Raw genomic sequence first — 27,369 nt, 5'->3', positions numbered from 1 at the left:
TAGATTTAAATGCCAAGTAGGAGGCGGCGGTCTCACTGGTGGATAGACTCTGAACAAGCCCTTAAGAAACTGCTTGGCAATCCTGAAAGACCACAAGGAAGGCCCAGACCTTCTGAACCTCGAAATTGCCGCCAAATGGACCTTAATCGATGAAGGTGCTAGTCCCGACTTAGCCAAGGACAGCAGATAAGGTAGGAGCTGATGAGGCTTGGAAGCAAAAGGATCATTTTTTTTCTCTCCTACACCAGCAACAACATCTTTTCCACTTAAGACAGTAAGTCCTGTTCGTTGAAGGAGCCCTTGCCTGGGAAAGGACCTCCTTAATTTCGCTTGGTATGGGGAGATTCATAAACTCTCGCTGCTCAGGAGCCATGCTGTCAGATGTAATGACTGTGGATCTGGGTGCCAAACTTGTCCTTCGGACATTGTGAGGAGATCTGGTAGAACCCTTAAAGGAAGAGGAGGAGCTAGCGACAACAGATGGAGTTCCGTGTACCAGAACGGTCTCGGCCAAGCAGGGGCTATCAGAATCATCCTGCACGGCTCCACCTTGATCTTCCTGATGAGCCGCAGGATCAGAGGTATGGGGGAAAAGGCGTAGACCAATGTCCTTGACCAGGCTATCGAAAGCGCATTCCCCAGAGATCCTCGATGGTGAAATCTGCTTGCGTAAGACCGGCATTTCTTGTTGGTCGGTGTGGCAAAGAGATCCACCTCCGGTCTGCCCCACTGGCTGAAAACCTCCTCCAGAACTTGCTGGTTCAATTCCCATTCGTGGCTGACTGAGGATGACCTGCTCAGTCTGTCTGCGTTCTCGTTTAGAACTCCTGGCAAGTGTTCTGCCTTTAGCGATATTCCCTGAAGGATCACCCATTCCCAGATCTGTTGAGCTTCTTGCGACAATGGACGAGATCTGGTTCCTCCTTCCTTGTTCACATAGTGCATGGCCGTGGTGTTGTCGTCCTGATAAGCACTTGTGAACCTCGCAGGCAAGGAAGAAAAGCTTGCAGAGCTAGTCTTATCGCCCTTAGCTCCAAAAGGTTGATGTGGAGTCGTCTCTCCTGGGGCGACCAATGACCGCTGACATGCAGGTCTTGCATCACCGCTCCCCAACCCTCCAATGACGCGTCCGTTGTTACTACTTGAGGAGACGGGTCGCTTACGAAGGATAGACTTTGGGACATGTTGTTTTGATCTGCCCACCATAAGGCAGCTTCCCGCATCATTGGAGTGATGGTCACCTTGTCCTCGAATGAACCGTGGACCTGCTTCATAGAGGCAAATACCAAAGAAGGAGACAACGTCGATGACATAACCATACCAGGTTTAGGTGAGGAAAAAGTTACTGTCGATGTCACTGTAGTCGTCAACGAGGAGGTTGAAGTGGAAATCGTCGTTAGAGGAGATGATGTCTGTGGTAACTTCTTCTCAGATGAGAGAGGAATCTTAATGGTGATTCCCTTTTTAGGGTCAGAAGTGCTCTCCATGCCTTTGCTTGAGTGGGCAGCTTTGGAAGTTGAAGGCTTGTCCAGCTTAGTAGGTGGTTGTTTCTTAGTCACCTTTGCCTGAGGTGATGACATTTTTTCAGGCGCAGGCCTCTTCCTAGAGGCTGCGGTTGAACCAGAGGCAATGCTGCCCACCTCAGAAGCAGGATTAGAAGAATCCTTTAGCCTTTTCAACCACAAAAGTAAACGACCCTCTCTATCTCTGAGAGTCTTTTGAGGCATGGTTCTGCAGATCTTACAGTCAGAAGCCTGATGATCTGGGTATAGACAATAGATACACTTTTTGTGTGGATCCTTCTCAAAAAGCAGCAGCTTACCACAACAATCCCAGGCTCTGAAGAGAGACTTCTTAGAAGACATCTTGGAAAGTAGTACAAATTGGAGTTAAAGTTGAGAAAACTGAGCAGAGCTCAGAGAGACTCCCTTTCACACGACGTGCGGTAGAAAATCTGAGAGCCTGAGCCTCTGGGGAGAACATTCTGGTGGGTGCTGTCGCCTGATTGGCTGCAGTTTGGTCTATACAAAATGACTAGGATAGTCATGAGTGTGAGAGCTTTGGCTCCTGTAGCTGAGGGCTACTTTACTTCCTGGTTGGTTATTACCTAAGTTTTTTGGTTATTACAGGCATATTATTGCTTTTTTATATACCGTGGGACTCCCACTCCGACGACGGGAAATGAATCAGGCATGTGAATCTATGAAAGACACCCCTAATACTGGAGAAAGACACCTTCGTTCTTGTAAGTCCCGAGCCAAGGTCTGTAATTTCTCCCTCCTTTCCGGAGTAGGGAAGGCTCTTGAGTGCTTTGAATCCAGGATGGCTCCCAGGAAACAAGCCTTTCTGGACAGGACCAGGGATGACTTTTCGTTGTTTAGAGTGAGTCCCAGATTCTGAAACAAATTTGTACAAGCCTGAACAGCGTCCAGCGCTGCCTCCCTGGACGGAGCTTTCAGCAACCAGTCGTCCAGGTAGGGGAAGACTTGGAAATGGTTCCTCCGCAGAAATGCTGCTACTGGCGCCAGCACCTTTGTAAAAATCCTCGGGACTGAGCGGAGTCCGAAGGGTAAAACCCTGAACTGAAAATGGCTCATGGCTACTGTGAATCGTAGAAACCTTCTGTGTGCTGGGTAAATCGGGACATGGAAGTACGCATCCTCGAGATCGAGCGTGGCCATGAAATCCCCCGGGCTGATGAGCTTCAAGATGTCCTGGAGAGAGACCATCCGGAAGGACAAGGAGATGAGATAGGTGTTGAGCTCCCTGAGATCTAAAATGGGGCGCCATTTCTCTAGCGTCTTCCTCACCAGGAAGAACCTGGAATAGAAACCTTGTCCCTTTTGATTTGAGGGGACCGGCTCTATCGCTCCCTTCCGGAGCATCTGTTGGACCTCGAGCCGCAGGAGACGCTGGTGTTTCGATGGAATGGCTGCCGGGGGCTTGGGTGGAGGGACTTGCGTAAATTCCAAGGTATGCCCTTTCCGAATGATGTTGAGCACCCAACGGTCCGATGTTATCCTGGACCAGTTTTGAAGGTATTTGGTTACCCTGCCTCCAACTGATGATCTCTTGGAGGAGGGTCCAGTAGGAAGAGCTAGGAGGCCGCTATTGGCGCTTGGACGAATCTCGTCCTCCCCCAGCCTGTTTCCCCTTATTGTACGGCCTGGAGTAGCTTGAAGACTGGCCTGGTCTCTGCTGATAAGGCTGACGGTGTTGCTGGGAACCTGAGCCCGTGGAGGAATAGCGCTGCTGTTGATAGGATCCCCTGTAGTTATTACCTCTGCCTCTGGATCCCTTAAAAGGAGACTTGCTGTATTGAAGGGTCCCCAAGGACCTGGCAGTCTCCGTGTCCTTTTTTATTTCCTGAAGAGTGTCAATCCGTTTTCCGAATAATGCCTCCCCTTCAAAGGGAAGATCCAGGACCTTGTTTTGGATCTCAGGCCGAAAACAAGTAGCCTTCAGCCACCCTTGGCGATGGAGGACTGCAGCCCCAGCCCAGGAACGAAACGCTGTTGTTGCAATGTCCATTGCACAGTCAATGATCTCCATTGACGTCGCTTCTCCCTCCTGCAAGATCTTTTTTGCCTCTGATGTTGACCCCGGAGGTAGCTGGTCTAGGAACGGGGCGACATTACACCAAAGCTGGCGGTCGTATCTACCCAAGATCGCCAGGGCATTTGCAGCTCGCACTAGAACACTCGCCATCGATGAGAATCTTTTCCCCGCATTATCCAATATCCGCCCTTCCTTGTCCAGAGGAGTTGTTAAGGGGGCAGAGGGGTTACGAGATTTTCTCTGCACTGCCTGTGAGATAACGGAGTTTGGTTTCGGATGACCCGTCAGCGCCGCCGGTCCATCGTCGGGTGCCCTGTATTTCTTATCCAGACGTGGTAGTACAGGGACCACCGTCGCTGGGTTCTTCATAGCCTTCAGGCCCTCCTTCCACAGATGATCTACAAGAGGAATTGACCTAGTTGTTTTCCTAAAAGGTTCCTTGAAATCATATAGGAAACAATCCGTAGCCACAGCAGGCATGGCCAATTTGAACCTGCCAGCTGCTCTTTCCATCAGCTGATGGAAACCTCCTATGTCCGCTGGCGGGAAATCAACTGGATCTGGAACCGGTGATGAGGGATCCGGAATGACATATTCATCCCATTCAGTAGTATGAACAGAGTCATGATCCGACTGTTGATCCTCATCCAAGGAATCATCATGGGCATCTGCCAACCCAGGGGGATCCGGTGGAAAGGATGTCGGAGGCTGAGGAGATACCTGAGCAGGTAATCCTGGCATCACCGTTGAGGCAGAAATCAATGCAGGCGCAGCAGGCGCCGCCGGGACCAGAATTGGCCTATTCACCTTAGATTTGTAGTCCTGCAGCATCTTATGCAGGTCTGAAGAAAAGAAGATGGCACTGTAACCATATCCTGCCCAGAATGATGTTGCGACTGGGCCGCCTGATGATGACCACCACCTCCTGGTCATATTCTCCTTCAGAGTCAGTCTCCTGGCATTTGATTAGAAGTTAAGAGGGGCTATTGGCATAGTTATACGAGTACTGGTCATCCTCATCCATCTCCCCTTCCTCAAAGAGCAAGGCTGGTGGCAGGGGGGTCACTCTCTTAGGAGAAGTAATCTCCTGCGTAATTCTTGTTACAGAAATCGTAATTCTCTTTTCAGAGGACAATACCGTCGACGGTTCCGTCGTCGACGGTTGTACACACGTCGACGAGATTGGAGGCGTCGATGTCGTCGACGATGAAACCGTCAACGATCCAGCTGTCGTCATTGTCAAAGTCGTTGATGCCCTCGTCGACGAGACCGTCGTCGTCTACGTCGTCATCATCATTATCGTCGGCGACGCTGTAACCCTCGTCGGCGATGCTGTGGTACTCGTCGTAGCCTTTGTCGTCGACACAGTCGTCGGCAAACCTCCCGTCAACGCTGATGAACCTGCCGTCGACGCTTCTTTCTTCAACGACGATTCCTTGGTCGACGAATCCCCGGTCGACGGCTCGCCGACGAAACCAATTTCAATTTCGACTTAGATTTCTTTGTCGACGGAAACTCCGCCGTCGACGCCTTAGTCGTCAAGGACTTGGAACTCCTCTCAGAAGACTGGGAAGAGGGTTTCTTGAAGACCAAGGCAGTCTTCTCACCCTTGGAAGGCGTAGCTGGTCCTACCCTCTCCTTTTCACCTCGGTGAGGAGATTTGCTGGGACCCTGGCTCTCAGACTCACTGGGGGTCTTTTTTGAGGTCTTAGTTATGCTCCACAGAAGGAGAAGGGGAACCCCTACCCCTCTTCACTGACCTTCTTGAGGAAGACATCGATGCTGCATCCTCACTGTCACTAGAGACAGTATCCTTCCTGGATTTCAGCTTCTGGAGCCACGTCAGAAGCCTACCCTCAAGGTCCCGGAGGGTCTTGGTCGAAAAGGTGCGACAGATCTTACAGTCCGCAGCCTTGTGGTCAGGATAGAGGCAATAGATGCAGTCTTTGTGCTTATCCTCCACAAAAAGCCTTTTCTTGCCACAGGTGGAACATGGCTTGAAAAGGCCTTTTCTTCTCCTTGTCAGACATCCTGGAAGGCAGCTAACAATCCTGAAGTGAATCTGAAAAGAATCTGAAGAAAAACTCCTGAAGAAAGTCCTTGTTGAGCAGAGCTCAAAGTAGACTCCCAACGTGCAGTAGAAAATCTGAGGCTCTGAGGTTCCTTCAGGAGGGTTCTAAGGGGTGAGGCGCTTCTGATTGGCTGATGCCGGAGTTTGGTCTCTTTTACAAAAAGAGCGTGATATGCTACAACAGGGAATGAGGCCTAGGCCTTTTCCTTTCTCTTTTGTTCCTACAGCTATGGTATTTTTGTTACAGAGACTCCCATTCTGACGACGGGAAATGATACAAAAGCATGGGAATCTATGAAAGTTCCAATACTGGGGCAACAATCTTGCCCATGCATGGAATCCTAGAGCACTTTTTATAAACTATAGATGACATTTCCATTTTTCCTAGAAAAGGGTGAGTGAAATTCATATGTTCCAATGAACAATATATCGTTTTCCATTAGAATAAGATTATCATGCGGACTAATCCAAGGTCTAACTCCCATGCTAACCAATCATTTTCAATACAATTTATCCAAAATGTATTTACACAAAATCAAAGATTTATGAAAAACCAAGCATGTCTTTATCAATTCTAGGACCATTTGGACCAGCCTAGAAACACCAAAGCAGTCTGTCTCTGGATGGATAGTTTATTTCATTCTGTTGTTATCGGAAGGCTAACCAAACTATCTTTTAAATCACGTAAAGCTGCATATCCTGTTTTACAGTAAGTCCCAGTTAGCAAGCCTGATGAAATCGTATACATCGGATGCTCACGATCTCATCCTCAAGGATCCTCCCTGTGCCGGACCCTCTTCAACACATATATGTTCCCTTTAGCCAGCATAATTCGCTCTCATGATCTCAACGTCCTCTCTTACACGGATGATGCAGAACTCATTCTCTCCCTCATAGACACAAAGCCCAGTACCCAGATCAAGTTCAATGCCTGCTTGATTGACATCACCAACTGGATGAAGTCCAACTGCCTAAAGCGGAATACCGACAAGACCCAAATCATGATCTTTGGGAACAGCACTTCACTGTGAGACTCCACCTGGTGGCCAACAGAGCGAGAACAGACATCCACCTCCACCACCCTCGCTAAGAACATCGGAATAGTCACTGGATGCAAACTTGACATGACCTCCCAAGTCAACACCATCACTGCCTTATGCTTCTATACCCTAAAGAGGCTTCTACACCCTGAAATGTCTCCCAATCAGCACCCAGAAAACCATCATGCATGTCCTGATCACCAGCATCACAAGCAAGCTCAACTACTGGAACACCCTCTATGCCGAGATCAACAAAAAACTCACCAGAAGGCAGCACACCATTCAGAACTCTGCGGCCAAAATCACTCTCAGGTTTTTATGCCATACTCACATCCAACCACATCGGAAGGTGATCCATTGGTTACCCATACACAAACTATCTGTTTTGTAGATACATATTGCTTATGTATATATTGATGGCATATATATGTATGAAATAGGATTCTGAATTAAAAAATAAATGACTGTGAGTTTATGTATGCCAACTTTAATGTGCATTTTACACATTTAAAATATTAGGTTATTAGGCAAATTTCTGGATGTACTCACCCTGCACACGGGACACTGCCAGTGACTGCTACTTTCTCTGAGCCTACAATCGTCAGGCAAACACTTGGAATGATACACCCGAAAACAGAGGTCACAAACCAACACCTCTCCAGGCAAATGGCATTCAAAACAATACCAATCATGAGTTTCTGCTTCCCATTCCTAGAATGAAATTTAAAAAATGTTATATTAATCTATTAACATTGCAAATACATATGAACACAACTGGTGTGTGTTAAAGTCCATTAGGGAAGCATCAATATATATATATATATATATAGAAAAAGTGTTGCTCCTCTTAAAATATGTTTTAACTATGAATAACCAGAATTTAACATGGAATTACATCTATACTGTAAAATTAAATTTAAAAATATGTTTGTTAAAAATTGGTTAGCAACACTGTCCCCCCCAGTTAAACACTTATACCCAAGCTATATTGTGTTTCACAAAAAAACCTGTCCCGCTAATTTTGGATCAAAACTTTGTATTAATAACTTATTTATTAACTGATGTGATGTTAATTAGACAACGAAAAAAAAAGTTTGGATTTACATACTTGTAAGTTCGACATTAAAGCACTTTAACAAACCTCAGGTGAATTCACTGTTTTCCCCTCTCTTCCGAGAATCTGATGCTGTTTCATCTGCAATAATTTACAAAAGTGTTGTGCTAAACAGAACCAACATTTTCCAAATGGAGTGAAAAGTAATCATTGTAAAAATGTACGAACGTAACATAACTCAATATATCAATATTTTTAGCATACATTTCATTTGGTAAAAAATTCAATAGCAATCAAAAAAAGTATAGAGACTACTCAGACCTCAGCGTCACAATACTTTTTCATTGCTAGAATGAGCTACAGTTCAGCTTACCATGGTCCATAAAAACTGTAGCAGTTACAATTTACATTTTAATCTAAAACTATATCAAACATCCCCGGCATCACAAAAACTGACAATTAAAACAGTTCTCAATATTAAAAAATCTAATGTGAAGCAGGAATAGGAAACTGACACACTAAAATAATTGACCTAAAATTACAACATAGTGGGCTATCAATGTTGAAAGTTCATGCAATGGAGTGCAGAATAAAATAAACTTCGGATTTTCATTGAACATTTATTCAGTGAAAGTCACCCTATTCAAAGAGGTACCCTCTAAACAAATCAAGAGTGCAGTGTCATGTTGGAGGTCAACCTCCATATGCTTCAGAGCCTCACTTTGCCTGGTTTTCACAGAGTATTCAAATTCAGCATACTCGCTCAGAACTGTGCCTTCTGTGGGTGAACAGGAAACCCTTTCACATTCAAGCAACCCAATCCTCTAGACGGTACCCACTTAGCTCTGCTGGGAGGAAATCAATTTCTATTGAATTCAAAATACTATCTCACATAGTCACAAAAGTCCTTGTTTAACAGGATGTGCTGTAAACGTTTGGAACAGTGACTCACAGATTTTATGCTTATGCTTATTATCTTCGTTGCTTGAGCTTATCTGACAAACATTTATATTCTGTTTTGCCCAATGATGTTCAATAAGTAGCCTGAGCCCCTCCTCAATAGGTTTTCAATATATCCTATTTTACCACTTCTGAACCTTATTCTAGCACCAGCGGGATGGACGTAGTACATTTTCAGCTTACACTGCTTAACAAATCAAATTATAAGTATGACTGACATCTTAAGAGCTGTGGTTCTAAAGGACTCACTTCTCACATGGTACCCCACCACATTTAGATACTTCAGGATATTTGACGACCTATTTGAGGGTAATTTGACAACAGCAGGGGTCGACAAATGTACTCGCCCGCTCACAAATGCGAGTGAATTTCCTGAAGGGCGAGTCAGTTTCAAGGTCTACTTGACCGGCCTGGCGAGTGCTTATCTGGCACTGCAGTAGCAGGTGAAGGCTCTAGGGGGCAACATTACAATGGCAGCAACGACGGCATTCAAGTATCCAGTGCACGCGGTGAAGGCTTTAGGGGGCAGCATGCAGGCACCACCTAACTTTAGTGGTGGTGGTGTGGTGCGCTGCCTATTGTTTCTCTGGGTCCCAGGGCCGTCAATCTTGTAGTGTGCGAAAGCGCTACCAATGACGGCCCTGGCCTGCCCCCGCGCGCTGTGCTGCTTAAAGTGCAGCCGTGACGCAGCACGCCACCACGCGCGCGCTCTTCGGTGGACTCGAGAGTCGGGACGGAGTGCAGGGCGATTTGGAGGTGAGTCGGTTTTTATATATTGTTTTGTTGCAGGACTTATCTTAAATCATGACTGTTCGGTGTCATATACTATCCCTGAAAGTGAATGCCTATGGTGAAGGTAGCCTTACTGCACACCTAGTTCCAGTGTATCGGAGGTGGGCGTCAGTGATACTTGTTATGAGGACTGTCTTGTTGCCCTGAGTCACACAAGCCGCACAGAACTGACCCAACACTGCAAAATGAGAAATGATTTAATAGTACGCACATCAAATAAATGCTAACATTTTTAAACCTGGATATCTCAATAGCTGACTGTCCCACTTCACTGTATTTTCCCTTGCCATGTTTAGTTTCTGTACCTTTATACTCGGACCTGCCTTATTGTTTCAGTATAATATTGGGCAACCCAGATGCCGGTTGCTCTCAGTGGGTTGTTATGTTCATTTATTGCCGCTAGCCTCTCACATAACTCAAGTTCAGGGCTCAGTCAACACCTTGCTCTCGAGTACTAATGCTGTTCCACCCATCCAGGTATTATTCAACACGGCACAGATTGTCGGTTTATTGTGAGGTCCATTTCTCCACCTAGAGGCCTCCTCTAGGAAAGTGCATAACAGTGCTTTCTGTGCTTGTTGCCTATTCCGATTGTGTTTATCTTGGCTTCTCTTTCTTCATGTCCACTGCCAGCCTACAACCTTAAGGGTTGCATGTGAACTTCATCTAGAGTGCCGTAATTCGCATGCTATTTTCGACCTTTTATTTTCTTTAAGCTTCTGAAATATGACATTTATAACTTCCTGCGATCTTCAAAAATGCAAAGCTCTTTGATTAGTTTTGTGGCGCCATAGCTTCTTGCCAGATGAACACTGCCTCCTTCCACACGTTGACTAAGAAAGTGCCTGCACGTATAGTTGGCTATGGTGTTTTCGACGGTGCTGGGTTGGGTGACACATAGGCATGATATCCGTTCGCTCCAGGACTCGCTGTTACTGCTCTTTTAATTTGTACCCAATTCTCTTTTTGAGGTGTTAAAACGCAGTGTAAAGTATTAGGCTGTCCTCATTTGCGTAGAATTTTACTGTGATTAGGCATCAGCTTGTGCGTGGTCTTGCAGAGCTGATCATGCACAGTGTACCACACACACACTTCATGTTGGCCTTATTAGCTCTTCTCGCATGCCTGTTTAAATAGTTTTTCAGCGCCTCCCTTCCCTGCGCTGCTTATTCCTCTATCAGACACAGTTGTACAATTCCATTTAGTTACTCTTCAGGTCCCCATTAGGAGCAGAGTGACTGCTATCCTATTGTAACAGTGGGGGCATGTGAAATGACTCAGGTAAGTACTTCTGTTGTGTGATTTGGAAGCATAGACCCAGAATAAGTACTGCAACCACCCCAATATTAACATTTTATTTCTAAGAGTGATTTTACCACCCTGATTTGCAGATAAATTGTTCCAAGGCAGCTCCTCAGTTTCCTCTATAGATCAGTTAGTATTTATTTTGGAGATTTGTATAGAGAGGATTTTGTTCCTAGAAGCAACAATCCTCTCGTAGCAACGACAGACTGCATTGCGCTTTCCAGCCATTATGATGCCACAATTGTAAAACTGATAATGTGGGAAGTACTTGCAAGTAGTGGGGAATAGGACAGGGGTTACCAAAGACGATAGAAACAAAGCAAGACTGCAGAGAAGACAGTCTCCAAAGGCAGTGTTCGAAATCTAATTAACATCGAGTCCCGAATTTGCAACATTTGTCTGACTTTGTTTTGTATATCTGTTTTACACACAAACCATCTAAACAGATATATGCAAGTTGCATTAGAACATTGTGTGGTGAATTTGTGAATTTGTATGTTTCCGTCACCTTCATTGATTTTTGCTTGCAAGAAAGTGTCACTCATCACCTCTAAGGTTCGAATTGTGCACTGATTGTGTGACCACTAATTACCACACCCCCAGTTTCGCCCCAAAAAGTAAGTTTAGGCCCAGAGTTCGGTTTTGGGAGGGGGGAGTGAGCTTCAGAGACATGATCGTAGATGTTGTTTCCGTAAAAAGATGGCGCAATTAATTGCGGGGAACACAGCCTCAGCTGTGCTGCTAGAATCCACAGGGTAGCGTTACCCCCAACGGCACATTAAAACTAGAGTATATTGGTTTGTCAGTGCCTGTTTCTGAATGCCAGGAGTAGGTTTTGGGAATGATTAAGGTTGTGTCCAGATCAGAGAGATCTGGTAGCTTTCATTTTTGCTGCTTGCTGGTTATTAGGGAGCAGGATTTTCCATTATGTGACACTGTGCCTGACCGGAGACTTTTTAACTGTTATGTTTGTGCCTGCCTGGCTTAGCAGTGTTGCAGCTGGCCCGCTGGTGATCCCATGTGTCTGTGGTGGGTAAGTTGACCTTGGTCCTTGCCTCCTTTTCTTTTGTTAGTCTTGTTGGTGCATTGCTGTGATGTAAGTCCGCCTTGATCCTGTCTTGGGAATTAGGAACAACTGGTTTGTCCTTAGTCCAGTGCCAAAATGAAAGTCGTCCCATATGAGAGAGCAAACTGTTAAAATGGCACAAGTGCACCTGAGGAGCAAATGCAGTATTATTTGTGCAAGTAAATTCTGAGGGCAGTCTGAGTGAGTTTTGTTGTGAGGGCTGGGAAATTTCCATAACCATGACTTAACTGAGAGGAGTGAGCTTGCACAAAGCAACTTATGAGTAGCAGATGACATGTTAAAGTTTATGGGGTTTTTTTGCCACGTATGTTGGCAGAAACATTCACCACGGCACTTTGATACACACATAGGAAGGTAACTGGGTGCTAAATTAATAAAATTTGCTGTTAGTTTGGTTGGGCAACGTTTTTTTGAGTTGTTGGCGCTGCAAATGTTTTGAAAAAAATTCATATACGATCAGTTTGTGGGTCGAGTGCATTGCTGTTAGGTCAAGTAGAAAAGTCTACTCACTCGACCTGCAGGTCAAGTAAGATTTTTTAGATTTGTCGAGCCCTACAGCAATCTCGGCACTCCGAGCTCAAAAGCGATTCTGGAAGACACTTCCTCTAAAAGTCATGAACTGTATCGCTCTGGTGAAAATGACTGTGTTGCCCTAAACTGCTGTATTATTTTTCAAATCTCCCACTCTATGTTCCGCCAAAGCTCTTTCGAGAGCTACAATGGCTGTTCCAGGATTTCACATGGAATTGAGGGGGACCGCGAGTGGCTTTGTGGAAACGGTATGCTTCTACTGATCAGGGCGGGCTGGCTGTCCTTAATATGGAACTGTATTATTTGGCTGCCCAACTTCAATTTGTGACGAAACGGCTTGACAGTCAGAATTTGGAGGACACGGCGACCGAGGCACAGCCCTGGACCCGCTCTCAGATCTGTCATTTGTTTCACCCTGTCACGAAACTTCCAAGGCAAAACAACTACACCTGGGTTTGGCGAAACGCTGTTATAAGATGAGCTTATATCTTACCCGTGCGACCCTTCCATATGCCCCTCTCCTGCCACTGCTTGGCACACCACAAGGCAGACAGGATACATCGGAGGCAGCTCTGGCGACCTGGCAAGCAGCGGGAGTAACCACGCTAGGCGACCTTTATGATGACGGTGCACGGCTGCAGTTTGTGACACTAGTACAGAGATAAGGGTCCTAGACTATATAGAGTTTATGTGCACAGAAGAATTCACAAACTTTAGATACATATTACTCGTACCCTGATTTTTAGAGGAATGTTGTTTATTCACATCCTCTTAGTCATACATTTCATGTGCAATGCATAATCAACATTTACATTTGTGCCCATAAGGAAGGAAAAGGGGGAGTTTGGGAGAGAAGGTTTTGTGAGGGTAAAGGTAGTGAGTGGACAGTCATAGAAGTTGCATGTGATAGAACAACATTCAGTTGGTTTAAATCACATGGGTGCTGCAGTCAGTCACCCCATACATTGGTCCACTTTCGTTCAATCCTATCCCATATATTCTGCGACACAGTATTAATACATCGTTGCAAGCTGGGTAGGTCACATGTAAGACAGTCGACGTTTCGACCCCTGTTGTGTGTAGGTTGATTGTACCTTACAGTGGGGTCTTCATCAGGACGTGATGTGAGAAGGGCACCTAAGGTTACAAACGGGGAAATTTAGATAAAAGGACCTTGAATTAGCTAATTTGCAAAAAACATCTAATGTGTGGTATTTACCAAAAAGGGGGTTAGCAGGTAAGGGTATTTCTAGAAAGGGCCGGCAAGCTCCTCTTGTAGGTGAGCGTAGGGTAGTGCCTGTGAATGGTAAAGGGGGCATACTAAATAACAAAGGTCCCACTAAGGGTTGGTTGCAAGAATGAACCATGTGTATCGTCGATCCCAAAAGGGAAACAATTTACAAAAAAACACACACACACACTGAGGCATAACATTAAAACCCATATGTTGATATTTACATGTTGAGACAAAAACATTCACGCATGTCCAACTCATAATGTGTCTCATCGTTCCATGAGGTCTGGATGGACACAGTAGTGAACCCATCTGGGTTTAAACAATCTGAGCAATTGCTTAATTCTTATGAGTTATACCCATCCGGGTTAAAAAACAATTGTACATTGGTGAGTCTGTAAGAAACTCATGGGTTCATATTACAAGCGAAGTGCCCTGGTTATGGACACCGTCTACACCCTTAAGTGTGAATACGACTAAGTCATAGTCACGTAAACCAGCCTGGTTGGACATAATTAAGTCTTTTTGAAAATGCACCAAGCTGGGATGGACAACGTTAAGCAAGGTAGGTTGGTAAAACGCATTTTAGCATATATGAACATCTTAGGGAGGTTTATACAACGTCTAACATGGTAAAGTGGTTAAAATGCACTGAAACATCTATAAGGTTCGCTACAATGCACAAACAACTTAGGCTGGTTGTTAAATACCTATGCACGGCCCGTCAGTGGCAGTGTTCACAGGGTGAGGCTTGGTGATCCCCACGAAGTAAGCGATTCTTGTATCAATCTAAAAGTAATTAGAGATATTCAAGGCCTTGCTGACTAGTAGGGCTATCCGCTATGTGTGAGAAGACTCCCACAAGCGTGCTTACCGCGAGAACTGGTAACTCATCTCAGCGGCTCAGTCGGGGGAACAGCCGCAGCCCAGCGAGGTCGCGTATTTGTTAACGGCGCGCGCGCATGCAGCAGCTGGATGCTGGTGCTGCGCGGCCAGTGAAAAAAGACTAGTGTACCGGGGCACATTAGTGATGTGATTGAAAAAGTTCTAATACCCGGATAAAATGTCTTATGGAAGTAGAATTATACATTAATTCGATACAATTGATTTAGTGAACCCACAATTGTTGTAAAGGCTGATCTAGTGACCACTAAGTATTATAACAAATCTGACATTAACACAAGATTAAATCTTTACAATTCTTCTGTGTTGGTCTTGATCTGTGGGGGAAATTGAAAACATCTGAACAATACATAGGAACCCATACATGGAAAGACAGTGTCAATGTTCAACGTAGACAGGCTAATTGTGCATAACTTGCGTCCTGCTCGTTAAGACCGCTAAGGATAGTATCCAGCAACGCCATCCATTTACTCTCCCTGAGGTTGAGAATTCCTGATATGTTGCCTCCTCTTGGGCCTAGGGTAACCTTTTCAAGTACCACCCACCTTAGATCATTAGGTGTGTGTTTCTTTGTTTTACAGTGGTCAACTAAGGGAGCCCCCTGAACCTTACATCTGATCCTACTGTGGTGTTGTAAAATGCGTGCCTTTATTTTTTGTTCGGTTTGGCCTATATAGGCTAACCCGCAAGGACACGTGATGCAATAGATGACACAGCTTGTATTGCAGTTCGTGAAGGACTTGAGTTTTATGGTATGTTGTTGATATATGAAATGTTGTGTTTGGGTAGTTGTTTCACAGGCCTTACACTGTCCGCATTTGAAATGCCCTACCATTGGGGGTAGATTCCACATTGTTCTCAAGGTAGGCTGTTCCGGGGTGTCTAGGAAGGAGCACACTACATGGTCACGAATACTTTTTGCCCTTTTAAAAGCATGCATGGGAGGGTCACGTTGGTCTATCGCATCAGATATTAGAGTCCAATGTTAGTTCACAATTTTACAAATCAGATTGCTCAGAGTACAGAAGGTGGTTACACATATCAATCTCTCCTGTTTGTCTTCATCCTTGGACTGTACTGCTAGTAGATTTTCACGTGGACTGTACCATGCCCGCTTCTGAGCTTCTTTAATGAGTCTGCAAGGGTAGCCTCTTTCAAGGAGTTGTGTGCTGAGGTCTGTGGACTCCAAAAAGCAATCGTCCTTTTCGTGCAGTTGCGCCGTATCCTAAAAATTGGCCTACAGGTAGGTTGTCCCTCAGGGCACGGGGATGATGACTATCAAATTGTAGAAGGGAATTGCGTTCCGCTGGTTTTCCGTACAGTGTGGTCAATAGTTGGTTATCCTCGTGAAAGATGGTTATGTCCAAGAAATCAATTCTGTTATTGTCCGACTGTAGAGTGAATTGTATGTCCGGGCTCCGTCGATTAAGCCACTGATGGAATGAGTCTAGATCAGTTTTGGTGCCTCTCCATATCATCAGCACATCATCGATGTACCGTCGCCACAGCAGTATTTGGTCGCGGTATGGGTTGCAGGTTTTGAGGATATATTGATGCTTGAAGTCATCCATATAGATTATCGCCAGGTCCGGTGCAAAGGCTGCCCCCATTGCGACGACCTTCGTCTGGAGGTAGAAGTTGCCTTGAAAGATGAAAAAGTTCTTGGTCATGACAATGGTCAGTAGAGATAGAATGAATTCCTTGGGTACCGCCATTGGTGCTGTTCGTCTGTCAAGTATTAGTTGCATCACCTTCAACGCCTGAGTTTGTAGGATACTCGTGTAGAGTGAAACTATATCACAGGTAACAAGTAGCTGAGTCTAGGGATCGAACTGCTCGCCTTCCAAAAGATTGATGGTCTGAGTGGTATCTCGCAGGTAAGTTGTTGTTTTTTCAGCAATGGGTTTCAGGAAGACATTAATGTACTTGCAGAGCGTTTCCAAGATGGACCCACATCCGGATACTATTGGTCGTCTGGGGGGTTCTTGCATACTCTTGTGGATCTTCGGCAGAGTGTATATGGTGGGTAGGCGCAGATCCGTCTGGTTCAAGTATCCAAATTCTAGATCACTCACGAAGCCAAGATTTCTGCCTCTTTGGGTGACCGTCAGAATCTCCTGAGCTAGTTCTTTTGTGGGGTCCTGGCGTAGCTTCATATAGCCGGTACCATCCTCTAGTTGTTTAAGGATCTCTGCTTTATATTTGTCAATGTCTTGTACCACAATGGCACCACCCTTGTCCGCGGGTTTGATCACAATTTGTTTGTTAGAGCGTAGGGAGATAAGTGCTTTTCGTTCCTGATTTGAGATATTGAGTCTAGTGCGTCTCAGTGTGTGGAAGGTCTTGTTCACTTCTCTAAGAACGACATGTTCATAGGCCAGGATTTGATTGGTCATGGTGTTAGAGGGTGGGACAAATGTTGAGGGTGTCCTAAGTCCGGTATTGGATGTCCTTGCATATGGTGGCTTGTTTTTTTTTTTTTTTGGTTTTTTTTTAAAACCTTTATTGAGCCTTCACAGTTTTACACAGCTTGTCGCCTACAACCCAATTGGGCCGGCCGCCAAGTAAGGTGTCAAGGAAAAACGATCATTACAATACATTTGTGCCTGTATTCTTCGAAGACATAAAGGTAAAGATCTAGAAACAAGTGGTGAAGGTGAAGTGCAAATGGTCCATGCTGGGTGTATGAGGTTTTCATTTTCTGTTTTATACCTAAGAAAAGAACATTCAAAACTTCGGGAAGTCACAGTACGATCAATGAAATAAGCTTAATGCCAGTTAGACATGAGTGTATTCCTGAGTTAGGGCCAGCCTCATGCCGCCCTTCATGCTAGGTAGAGTGTGAGCCGAACTTCTTCATCCCTCCATCCCTCCCCGGTGTACCCCCCCGCACCACTCAGCCCTCCTCAGCCCAACCCGTCTTCTTCGTCTGAGTCCAGTGAGTCATCTTCAGGTAGTGGGTCACAGATGTCGCCCCGGTATGTATTCCATGGGGACCACACTTTGTTCCACTTGGCCGGGCACGCCCTGTTCAAGTAAACTGCCCGTTCTGTGACCATGGCCCTGTCCATATTTACGCACCATTGTGAGGCCGTCGGTGGGTCCGCCACCCCCCAGCGCTGCGCGATATCTCTCTTGGCCATCATCATCCCCAGCGTTACCCAGAGGCGGCCATGCCGGGACAAGTCAGTTGGTTCCCACACATTGAGGAGGCAGCGCCGCGGTTACGGGAGCACCGAAACCTCCAACACCTGTGACACAGTGCGCATGACCTGACGCCAATAGGAGTGTATAACTGAGCAATCCCAGAATGTGTGGAAGAGTGTGCCCTCCTCCCCGCAGCCTCGCAAGCAGAAAGGGTCAGGGGCTCGTTGTATACGGTGAAGCAATGTCCTGGTGTAATATGTTCTGTGTAGAACTTTGAGTTGGATGAGCCTCATTCTAGACGATATGCCCGCTTCCTTAGGGGACGCCAGTGCCTCGCTCCATTCATGTTCATCCATCTCGCCCACTTCCTGCTCCCATTTCTCCTTAAGAGGCACTAGCGGGTCTGGGGAATTGTTAAGGAGTTTTCGGTAAGTGAGGGAGGTGGCTTTTTCTACCATGTAATCCGTCAAGAGGCGATCTTCTAGCGGGGAGGACTCGGGGAGAGTCGATCCCGCCGGAATAGCTGCCAGTAATGCATGACGGATTTGGACATATCGGTAGGTTTCATGTGGCCCCAGGTCATAGAGTTCTTTCAGGCGGGCAAAAGTGATGATTCCCCCATGCTCCCACATGTCCCCCACTGTTGAGATGCCGATATCGTCCCAGCGGGAGAACCCCTTACTGGTCCGAAGATTGCCTAGGGCTCGCGAGTCCCAGAGTGGAGTGAGTTTAGTGAGTGTGTCTTCAAAAACGCCACCCGCACTCACCACCAACTAATCCAAAAGGCCAAGAAAACAGCATTCAAGGATCGACTTGACAACAACGCCCACAACAGCAAGGAACTTTTCAACATCGTCAAGGAATTCTCCAATCCCTCGGCCAACTCCAACGACATCACCCCCTCTCAAGCCCTCTGCGACTCCCTAGCCTCATTCTTCCACAACAAGATCGCAGACATCCACAACAGCTTCGACAACCAACCCGGAGACCAACCCACCCAACCTTTTGCTGATCATTCTCCCCCCGTGAACACCCTTAACGGCTGGAACCCAATCTCCACTGAGGACACCATCCGCCTTATGAATTCCATCCACTCAGGATCCCCCACAGACCCATGTCCTCACCACATCTTCAACAAAGCAGACTCCGTCATAGCACCGCACCTCAGAGACGTCATCAACTGCTCCTTCAACTCCGCCACCTTCCCGGAAGACTGGAAACACGCTGAACTCACCGCCCTTCTGAAAAAACCCACAGCGGACCCCACCGAACTCAAAAATTACCGCCCCATTTCGCTCCTTCCATTCCCGGCCAAAGTCATCGAGAAAGCTGTCAACAACCAGCTCGCCGCTTTCCTCGAAGCCAACAAATCCCTCGACTCCTCACAATCTGGCTTCCGAGCAAAACACAGCACTGAGACCGCCCTCATCGCAGCAACAGACGACATTCGAACTATACTGGACAATGGAGACACAGTCGCCCTCATCCTCCTCGACCTCTCTGCAGCATTCGACACAGTCTGCCACAGCACCCTTCTACAACGCCTCAATAACATCGGAATACAAGGAAAAGCACTTGAATAGATCACCTCGTTCCTCACCGGAAGAACCCAGAGAGTCCGCCTTCCACCATTCAAGTCCGAGGCCACTGAAGTCATCTGTGGCGTACCACAAGGATCCTCACTCAGCCCCACCCTCTTCAACGTATACATGAGCCCCCTCGCGGCCATCGCCCGCCAACACAACCTCAACATCATCTCTTACGCGGATGACACTCAACTGATCCTTTCTCTCACCAATGACCCCAGCACCGCCAAAACTAACCTACACGAAGGAATGAAAGAAGTTGCCGAATGGATGAAACAAAGCCGTCTGAAACTAAACTCAGACAAAACAGAAGTCCTCATCTTAGGTACATCCCCCTCTGCATGGGACGACTCTTGGTGGCCGGAAGCCCTTGGAAAAGCACCCATCCCGACAGACCACGCACGGAACCTTGGCGTCATCCTGGATTCTTCACTCTCAATGAACAGACAAGTCAGCGCCGTATCCTCATCCTGCTTCAACATTCTTCGCATGCTCAAAAAAACATTTCGCTGGATCCCCACCGAAACCAGGAAAACAGTCACCCATGCTCTGGTCACGAGCCGACTGGACTACGGAAACACCCTCTACGCAGGCACTACCGCTAAACTCCAGAAGAAACTCCAACGAATCCAAAACGCATCAGCCAGGATCATATTAGACATCCCGCGCAACGAACACATCTCTGGTCACCTGAAAGACCTCCACTGGCTACCCGTCAATAAGAGAATCACTTTCCGACTGCTAACCCACGCACACAAATCACTCTACGACATCGGACCAGAATGCCTCAACTCACGACTGTCCTTCTACACCCCCTCCCGCCAACTACGTTCTTCCAGCCAAGCCCTCGCCACTGTACCTCGCATCAACAAGACCACCATGGGAGGCAGATCCTTCTCATACCTGGCTGCTAAAACATGGAACTCACTCCCCGCTTACCTGCGCCTTACCCAGAACCACCTAGCATTCAGAAAGCAACTTAAAACGTGGATATTTGACAAGTAATCCTCCTCCCCTTCCTAAGCGCCTTGAGACCCTCTGGGTATGTAGTGCGCTATATAAATTCTCTGACTTGACTTGACTTGACTTTCCACCCTAGTGCAGCGGTGGCTGCGTGCCAGGTGGCCACTGTGAGCCTAGTGGGGCCCTTCAGCGGTCTGAGTTTCCGTCTATCATAAAGCGGGGCCAACAGGGCACTGGCGCCCAGTTGGGCCCTGTCCGCCTGGAATGCTGGGTCCGATTGCGATGCATGCAACCACAGGTTGATCGGTCTGAGCTGTGCCGCCCAGTAGTAGAGGTAGAGGTTGGGAAGTGCGATGCCGCCCTCGTACCAGCTCCTGCAGAGCTTGGCGTGTGCTATTCGCGCCGGGCGGTTGCCCCACAGCAGACCAGAGACCACTGCCGCCACCCTCTTGAAGTACCTCTGGGGCACAGCAAAAGGGGTATTGTCTAGGATATATAGGAAGCGGGGCAGGGATTTCATCTTAAACAGGGCTGCTTTCCCAAGCATCGTCAACGGTAATCCTGCCCAGAAGCTTGCATCTTGCTTGAGGCGGTCCAGCGGTGGCGCTAGGTTCAGTTTTTCGTATTCCGCCGGGTCACCCGTGACGTGAATACCGAGGTACTTAAATGAGGAACCGGCCAGTCGCAGAGGGCAGTCTGGACCAAGCGTTGGGTGGCTACCCGTCAGGGCGTACAATTCTGATTTACTCCAATTAATAGTGTAGCCTGACATCTCTCCGTGGTCGTTACAGAGGCGCAAGAGGGTCGGTATGCCGTGATCGGGATCTGTCAGATACACCAGCATATCATCCGCATAAAGCGATATGCGGTCCTCCCAGCCCTCCCTCCATTTAATCCCTTTAAGCAAAGGGGTAGTCCTGATGCGGATCGCCAAGGGCTCCAGTGAGAGCGCAAAAAGAAGGGGGGAGAGAGGGCATCCCTGTCGGGTGCCGCGCCTGAGTGGGAAGGAGCGTGAAATGTGGCCGTTCGCTACCACATGCGCTACCGGTGCGGTGTATAGCAATTTGATCCAGGAGATGAAGACGGGTCCGAATCCCATATATTGGAGAACCTCAAAGAGATAGGCCCACTCCACCATGTCGAAGGCCATTTTTGCGTCAAGTGCCAATATGACCGCGGATTCGCCTATGTCATCCGCTTTAGCTAACACCCCATGCACCCGTCTGAGATTGAGCGAGGTGTTCCTGTGGGGCATGAACCCTGACTGGTCCGGGTGAATAAGATCGGACAGATGAGGCATGAGACGATTTGCCAGAAGCTTTGCTAGAATTTTACTTTCTGCGTTGAGCAAAGATATAGGGCGGTATGAGGAGCATTCCCCAGGGGGCCTACCGGGCTTAGGAATAGCCACGATCGTGGCCGTTCGTTGGTCTAATGGGAGCACCCCCTTATCACGGCACTCTTCGTACATTCGGAGCAGGTATGGGCTAAGAACGTCTGTGCGGGCTTGGAACCATTCGACTGGGATGCCGTTTGGCCCTAGCGCTTTGCCCGTACGGAGGGCCCCGATGGCGATCCGCAGTTCGTCAGCGGTGAATGGTGCCTCAAGCTCAGTTGCGGCCTCCGGTAACAGTGCTGGGATGTTTATGTCATATAGTGCGCTTTGGGCTGCAATCGCGGTGACGCCCCGTTCCGGAGTGTATACTTTCTCAAAATGGGTAGCCAGTGCCTCCACTATGCAATCTGGGTCAGTCTGAGTATTGCCCTCTTCGTCTTTCACCTGCTGGATCCCCCTGGAGCTACCCCCTCTCTTGTCGAGCCAGGCCAACATTTTTCCCGCTTTGTCTCCAACATCATATACTCGATTTTGTGTATCTGTGATGTGGCCTTGTGTGACGAGCCGAGCGTGGTCTGTATACAGGCGCTGGGCCAGTGCGAGTGCATGTGTTGTGTCATCTGTGGGGTCTGCTTCATGGGCAGTGGTGGCTTCACGCAGTCGGAGCTCAAGCGCCGCGTGGTCAGCTGCCTGTTCTCTTCTATGTGATGTTATAGAGCTGATGGCTTGCCCCCTCAGGACTGTCTTATAAGCCTCCCAGAGGACCTCAGCCGAGGCTGCGGTAGGTTCGTTTTCCATGAAATAATGTGTCGTGGCGGTCTGCAGGGCCTTCCTGACCTTAGGGACCTTAAGATAAGAGGCGTGCATAGGGAAGACGCGGTGGCGTGTTCGTGTCCGTGAGGTAATGGTGAGAGTCAGTGGTGAGTGGTCTGAGATGCCCCTAGGGTGTATGAGCACCTTCTCTACGCGCTGTAACCCATCCCCTAACGCCAGGAAGTGATCAATGCGGGATAGACTATTGTGGACGGTGGAGTGGAACGTGTACTGTCGCAGTGTAGGGTGAACATGGCGCCATACGTCTACCAGCCCTAGTGCCTCAGTGAAGCGCTGAAACCTGGAAGGACCCCCCGGGAGGGCGGTCGCTGGGAACCTGTCGAGTTGTGGGTCTGCAGGTGCATTGAAGTCCCCGCCTAGGAGCATGCCTCCTTCGGGGAGGGACAGTAAGAAATCGCCCAGGGCTGGCAACATCACTGAGTGCAATGACGGTGGGATGTAGACTGAAACTATTGTCAGGGGGCGCCCGTCCCATTGTCCAGCCGCTGCCGCAAAACAGCCCTGCGTGTCAGTCCTAGTGCTGAGGGTGATAAAATATGGTGGCTTGTTTTTGAAAAAATATCTCAATCTAATTTTTCGAAAGAACTTCATGAGTTTGGTTTTGATAGTGAAGTGGTGTGGCTCACTGGTTAGAGGCGGCAGACCCGAGAGCAGAGGACGGCCCGGGACCAGGGTTCGATTCCCGGCGCGGCAGGTTTCTGGACCAGGGTCAGCGGACTCGATAATTCTCTCGCCTCGGTGCCCACTCTGATCAGCGATCACACTCGGCAACTCTGGGCATTAGCTTGCCTCATCTTCACTAACGGCCCCCAGACCGCCGGGGATGCCTGGTCTCACCCTGGAGATACCCATTTAGGGACCATCTCTCAGGGAAGCCAGGAATGGTTTCGCAGCGATCGAAGCGCCTTGGGACCCTACGGGTAAGTAGTGCGCTATATAAATGCCAATACAATACATACATCGTGAATCTGTTGGGAAAGGCAGTCGGAACAAACGAAAGACCTTTGCTTAGTACTTTAGTTTCATCCTCCTTGAGTTATGGACACCGTCTACACCCTTCAGTGTGAATACGACTAAGTCATAGTCACGTAAACCAGCCGGGTTGGACATAATTAAGTCTTTTTGAAAATGCACCAAGCTGGGATGGACAACGTTAAGCAAGGTAGGTTGGTAAAACGCGTTGTAGCATATATGAACATCTTAGGGAGGTTTATACAACGTCTAACGTGGTAAAGTGGTTAAAATGCACTGAAACATCTATAAGCTATCAGGAATTCTCAACCTCAGGGAGAGTAAATGGATGGCGTTGCTGGATACTATCCTTAGCGGTCTTAACAAGCAGGACACAAGTTATACACAATTAGCCTGTCTACGTTGAACATTGACACTGTCTTTCCATGTATGGGTTCCTATGTATTGTTCAGATGTTTTCAATTTCCCCCACAGATCAAGACCAACAGAGAAGAATTGTAAAGGTTTAATCTTGTGTTAATGTCAGATTTGTTATAATACTTAGTGGTCACTAGATCAGCCTTTACAACAATTGTGGGTTCACTAAATCAATTGTATCGAATTAATGTATAATTCTACTTCCATAAGACATTTTATCCGGGTTTTAGAACTTTTTCAATCACATCACTAATGTGCCCCGGTACACTAGTCTTTTTTCACTGGCCGCGCAGCACCAGCATCCAGCTGCTGCATGCGCGCGCGCCGTTAACAAATACGCGACCTCGCCGGGCTGCGGCTGTTCCCCGACTGAGCCGCTGGGATGGGTTACCAGTTCTCGCGGTAAGCACGCTTGTGGGAGTCTTCTCACACATAGCGGATAGCCCTACTAGTCAACAAGGCCTTGAATATCTCGAATTACTTTTAGATTGATACAAGAATCGCTTACTTCGTGGGGATCACCAAGCCTCACCGTGTGAACACTGCCACTGACGGGCCGTGCATAGGTATTTAACAACCAGCCTAAGTTGTTTGTGCATTGTAGCGAACCTTATAGATGTTTCAGTGTATTCTAACCACTTTACCATGTTAGACGTTGTACAAACCTCCCTAAGATGTTCATATATGCTATAACGCGTTTTACCAACCTACCTTGCTTAACGTTGTCCATCCCAGCTTGGTGCATTTTCAAAAAGACTTAATTATGTCCAACCCGGCTGGTTTACGTGACTAGGACTTAGTCGTATTCACACTGAAGGGTGTAGACTGTGTCCATAACCAGGGCACTTCGCTTGTAATATGAACCCATGAGTTTCTTACAGACTCACCAATGTACGATTGTTTTTTAACCCTGATGGGTATAACTCATAAGAATTAAGCAATTGCTCAGATTGTTTAAACCCGGATGGGTTCACTACTGTGTCCATCCAGACCTCATGGAATTATGCGACACATTATGAGTTGGACATACGTGAATGTTTTTGTCTCAACATGTAAATATCAACATATTGGTTTTAATGTTATGCCTCAGTATGTGTGTGTTTTTTTGTAAATTGTTTCCCTTTTGGGATCGACGATACACATGGTTCATTCTTGTAACCAACCCTTAGTGGGACCTTTGTTATTTAGTATGCCACCTTTACCATTCACAGGTACTACCCTACGCTCACCTCCAAGAGGAGCCTGCCGACCCTTTCGAGAAATACCCTTACCTTCTAACCCCTTTTTGGTAAATACCACACATTAGATGTTTTTTGCAAATTAGCTAATTCATGGTCCTTTTATCTAAATTTCCCCGTTTTTAACCTTAGGTGCCCTTCTCACATCACGTCCTGATGAAGACCCCACTGTAAGGTGCAATCAACCTACACACAACCGGAGTCGAAACGTCGACTGTCTTACATGTGACCTACCCAGCTTGCAACGATGTATTAATACTGTGTCGCAGAATATATGGGATAGGATTGAACGAAAGTGAACCAATGTATGGGGTGACTGACTGCAGCACCCATGTGATTTAAACCAACTGAATGTTGTTCTATCACATGCAACTTCTATGACTGTCCACTCACTACCTTTACCCTCACAAAACCTTCTCTCCCAAACTCCCCCTTTTCCTTCCTTAGGGGCACAAATGTAAATGTTGATTATGCATTGCACATGAAATGTATGACTAAGAGGGTGTGAATAAACAACATTCCTCAAAAAATCAGGGTACGAGTAATATGTATCTAAAGTTTATGAATTCTTCTGTGCACATAAACTCTATATAGTCTGGGACCCTTATCTCTGTACTACTTAATACCCAGGTCCCAGTACCATTGGGTCAACCCTTTAATTGTAACTCACGCAGTTTGTGACACTAGCTGAGAATGATGAGTTGCCAGCAGGCCAATTCCTCCTATACACTTCCCTTCTGAAAGCGCTATCAGGCACCTGGGGAGACTTGACACATCTGCCTCTTCAATACCTACATGTCATAGGGGCAGGCTGCCATGTGGTGCATTGGTTAGTGGAAGCGCTCCTTACACACACATTCAAAGGCTCAGAGTCAGTTGGTAGACAGACAGAGGCCGGCCATGGACTGATAAAGAATGGGTTGTTGTGCTGGTGGGCCCCACACACGTAACAAGGAATTCTAGATTCAAACTTATACAGATGTATATCGTCTAAAAGGTGCATCTCTCGCCTGACAAGATAAATAGATATTTCCATACTACCGCCTCTACATGCCAGCAGTTAGATGCAGATTTGCTTCACATGCTTTGGGCGTGCATATCCCTACAGCAATACTGGCAAGAGGTATTCACAACACCAGCCACATGTACAGACACACCCTTAATGCTGACATGGGAGGTTTTTATACTGGAACTCTATACCAGATCAAAAAACAATAAGATCACCTCGAGATTATGGGACCTGAGTTTAATCACGGCAAACAGATTAATAACAAAAAGATAGAAACATGCGGATCTACCAGCAGTGGCTGGCTGGAAACGCTCACTTGTAATTTGGGCGCAAGTGGAGAGCACGGCATTACATAGGGAGGAGATGGCAGGGCTTCGCAAATACCCTATAGCGCAGGGCTGGGACGCTATACTAATTGCCTTTCAAGGCAGTGCGCAGTCAACAATGCGGATATGCAGCCCGCTGATTCTCAACAGGCAGGATAGCACCAAGTTACATGATTACAAGAAGCTGTTGTGCCCCGACATACAGACAACCACACATCCAGAAAATCTCCGAGTTTGAGATGGTTGCTGTTCATCCAGTCAGCAACACATTTCATGCATCTATGGAATCTGTCTTTGATGGACGTTGAACTGTTAGTCAGAGAGAGGATGAGTTGGGTGTCGTCGGCGTAGAAGATGATGTGGAGTCCGTGGCTGTTGATGATGTTGGCCAGGGGGGTCATGTATGTTTTAAAGAGGAGTGGGCTGAGGGATGATCCTTGAGTCACCCCGCAGGTGATGTTCTTAGGGAGATGGATGATTTTCTGCATTCTTCCTGTGAGGTCTGCGATCCACTTGAGGGCTGCTCCTTGGATTCTGATCTGGTGGAGGTTGTTGATCAGTGTGTGGTGGGATATGGTGTGTTGAAAGCTGCTGAGATCTCGAGTAGGATGAGGGCAACTGTTACTCCCTGGTCTAGCAGCATTCGGATGTCATCTGCGGCTGCGATTAGAGCCGTCTTGTCGCTGTGATTTCTTCTCAAGCTAGATTGGGAGGGGTCCAGGAGGTCGCGATTCTACAGATGTCTGGTAAGCTGGAGGTGTTTGACTTCTTGATGACCTTGGATGGGAAGGGGAGCAAAGAGATGGGACAGTAGTTCTTGAGGTTTCTTGGGTCCGTTGAGGACTTCTTCAGCAAAGGCTTCATGTCAGATGTTTTTTTAATTTTGGGGGAAGTGGGCTGTGGTGATCGAGGTGTTGAGGACCTTGGTGAGTGCTCTGCTGATGAGTTGATTGCTGAGATTGAAAGTATGTTGATGGCAGGGTCTGCAGAGGCTCCAGAGTGGATG

General features: G+C 47.2%; 1 protein-coding gene across 3 annotated transcripts in view; it reads right to left on the bottom strand.

Annotated features, from left to right (window-relative positions):
* The window catches only part of ZMYND11 (zinc finger MYND-type containing 11), a 685,469-nt gene that overhangs the window by 541,803 nt on the left and 116,297 nt on the right, over positions 1-27,369 (bottom strand). For all 3 annotated transcript variants that reach the window (XM_086941507.1, XM_086941508.1, XM_086941509.1), the window contains exons 4-5: positions 7,811-7,864; positions 7,219-7,380 (exon numbers count right to left, since the gene is read on the bottom strand). In XM_086941507.1, the coding sequence (XP_086797633.1) occupies positions 7,219-7,380; positions 7,811-7,864 (216 nt within the window). The remainder of the gene's footprint in view (positions 1-7,218; positions 7,381-7,810; positions 7,865-27,369) is intronic.

Source organism: Lissotriton vulgaris, chromosome 10 (genome assembly GCF_964263255.1).
Source record: "Lissotriton vulgaris chromosome 10, aLisVul1.2, whole genome shotgun sequence".
In the NCBI taxonomy this organism is placed as follows: Eukaryota; Metazoa; Chordata; class Amphibia; order Caudata; family Salamandridae; genus Lissotriton; species Lissotriton vulgaris.
Note: the sequence above shows the minus strand (reverse complement) of the source record. Positions and strands in the feature narration are given on the sequence as shown.